This window comes from Mus pahari, chromosome 15 (genome assembly GCF_900095145.1).
Source record: "Mus pahari chromosome 15, PAHARI_EIJ_v1.1, whole genome shotgun sequence".
In the NCBI taxonomy this organism is placed as follows: Eukaryota; Metazoa; Chordata; class Mammalia; order Rodentia; family Muridae; genus Mus; species Mus pahari.
This window is the reverse complement of record NC_034604.1, coordinates 30591936-30593689: the sequence shown is the minus strand read 5'-3', so window position 1 is coordinate 30593689 and position 1754 is coordinate 30591936. Positions and strand designations below refer to the sequence as shown.

Sequence of the window (1754 nt, the reverse complement as noted above, 5' to 3'; positions counted from 1 at the left end):
TTGACCTTTGCTGCAGGATGCTGATGCTGTCTGTTGTCAGCTGTGATAATAATGGGTATGGTTAAAAGAGAATGCTACAGATATTGATATGGACCTGGTTCTGTATCTGTTCACATGTAGTTCAGGTGGATAATTTCCTTATTTTCCACCATTGGCAGTAGACTATCTATAAGCCCAGATACTGTCAATGGGGAAGGAAGGGCCAGGGCTGTTATGCACATGCTTTTCTAACCAGGGCCAAACCCGAGTGATGAGAGACAGGAGCTGCAGAGATTTCTGTAGCAGCAGTAGAAGGCCTATTACACTTGTGTACAGGAGCTGACTGACATTTGTGGAGTAAGCACTGTTATGGGAACCATGATGGTGGGGAGGAACCGGGCCCTGACCTTCTGTTTTCTGTGCTTGTATCCTCAGGTCTGGTTATGGTTCCTCAGCACCTGCCTTCAACTAGGATGGCCCCTCCAGGAATGCTGCTGGGGCTGCTTTTGACTTCCTGTTTAACTCTCTGCCTCAGCTGTCAGAACTCAGTAAGTGTCTTCCTAGAGATTAGAGCCGGCAGGAGGAGGCCTGGGACAGCCCCCTTGTCCCCAAGACCACTGTGGGATGGGCTAGGTTCAGAGTTTTCTGTTTTATGGAAACATTTCTCTCATTTCCGGTTCCTTTAGTTCCTGTTTAAAGGTCATGACAGTTTCCCTTTGAGGAGACAATGGAGATAACAATGATGATAATAAAGTAATAATAAGCTCCCATGCACCAAGCACTGAATGAAATGTTTTGTATGTATTATTTTTTTTTATTTTTTTAAAATAATACTTTATTTTATGTGCATTGGTGTTTAGTCTACATGTAAATCTGTGTGAGGGTGTCCAGTCTTGGAGTGACAGACAGTTGTAAGCTGCCATGTGGGTCCTGGGAATTGAAGCTGGGTGCTCTATTAGCCAGTGCGCTCAACTGCTGAGCCATCTCCTCTGCCCTCTTGTGTGTATTCTTACCTAACCATTCCAGCAACCCTATAAAGTAGGCAACTACAGTGATTCTCATTCTGAAGAGGAAGAGACTGAAGTACTTTTGTCAGAATCACCACTATGTGGAGAAGAGCTGGGGGAAGTCAGGATTATCCTGACAACTCGATGGGAGCTCCCAAAAAGACTGCTCTGTCCTCTCCTTTGTCCTTGTGCTTTCTCTTCTGTCCAGAGATTAATTCTCCTTTTCTTGTTCTTCCCAGGCCTGTCTTGGTTAACTTAGACCTCATTGTTCAGAGCTGCAGTGTTTGTCACAGGTAGATAGTGATTGCCGAAAGAAGCCTGGCTTGCCTGCAGCACATTAGACCCTCCCCTGGGTTGTCTCTGCAGCAGTAGACTGCTCTTGACCAGCTCCCAGTATCTCCCCTTCCTACAGTTTTACCTTCCCTGGCCACCTTTCCCAATCCCCCAGGGCTCTTACTAAATGTTGGGTAAAGCTTTGGAAGTAGAGGCCCTTGAAGTGAAAATGACAATTGTGATGAATTCAATAACAACCCAGCTCAGCTAAGGATCACCTCTAGCTCCAAGCTTCCACCTTCTCTGTGAAGTGACTTGTTTCTCCAACCTCACTTGCAGTGGAGTGGAGAATGTACAGATAGGAGTCACGAATCCTTTTGAGCTTTTGATGTTCATTTTCTGACAGATCTTGTTGGTCCTGATCTGCACCCTACCCCTTCCACCCTTCCACCCTTCCTTCCTTCCTTCCTTCCTTCCTTCCTTCCTTCCTTCCTT

At 46.0% G+C, this 1754-nt stretch overlaps 1 protein-coding gene across 4 annotated transcripts in view; it reads left to right on the top strand.

Annotated features, from left to right (window-relative positions):
* Window positions 1-1754, top strand: part of Sil1 (SIL1 nucleotide exchange factor) — a 235000-nt gene that overhangs the window by 60464 nt on the left and 172782 nt on the right. For all 4 annotated transcript variants that reach the window (XM_021214585.1, XM_029547229.1, XM_029547228.1 and 1 more), the window contains one exon: window positions 415-527. In XM_021214585.1, the coding sequence (XP_021070244.1) occupies window positions 423-527 (105 nt within the window). In that variant the 5' untranslated portion in view covers window positions 415-422. The remainder of the gene's footprint in view (window positions 1-414; window positions 528-1754) is intronic.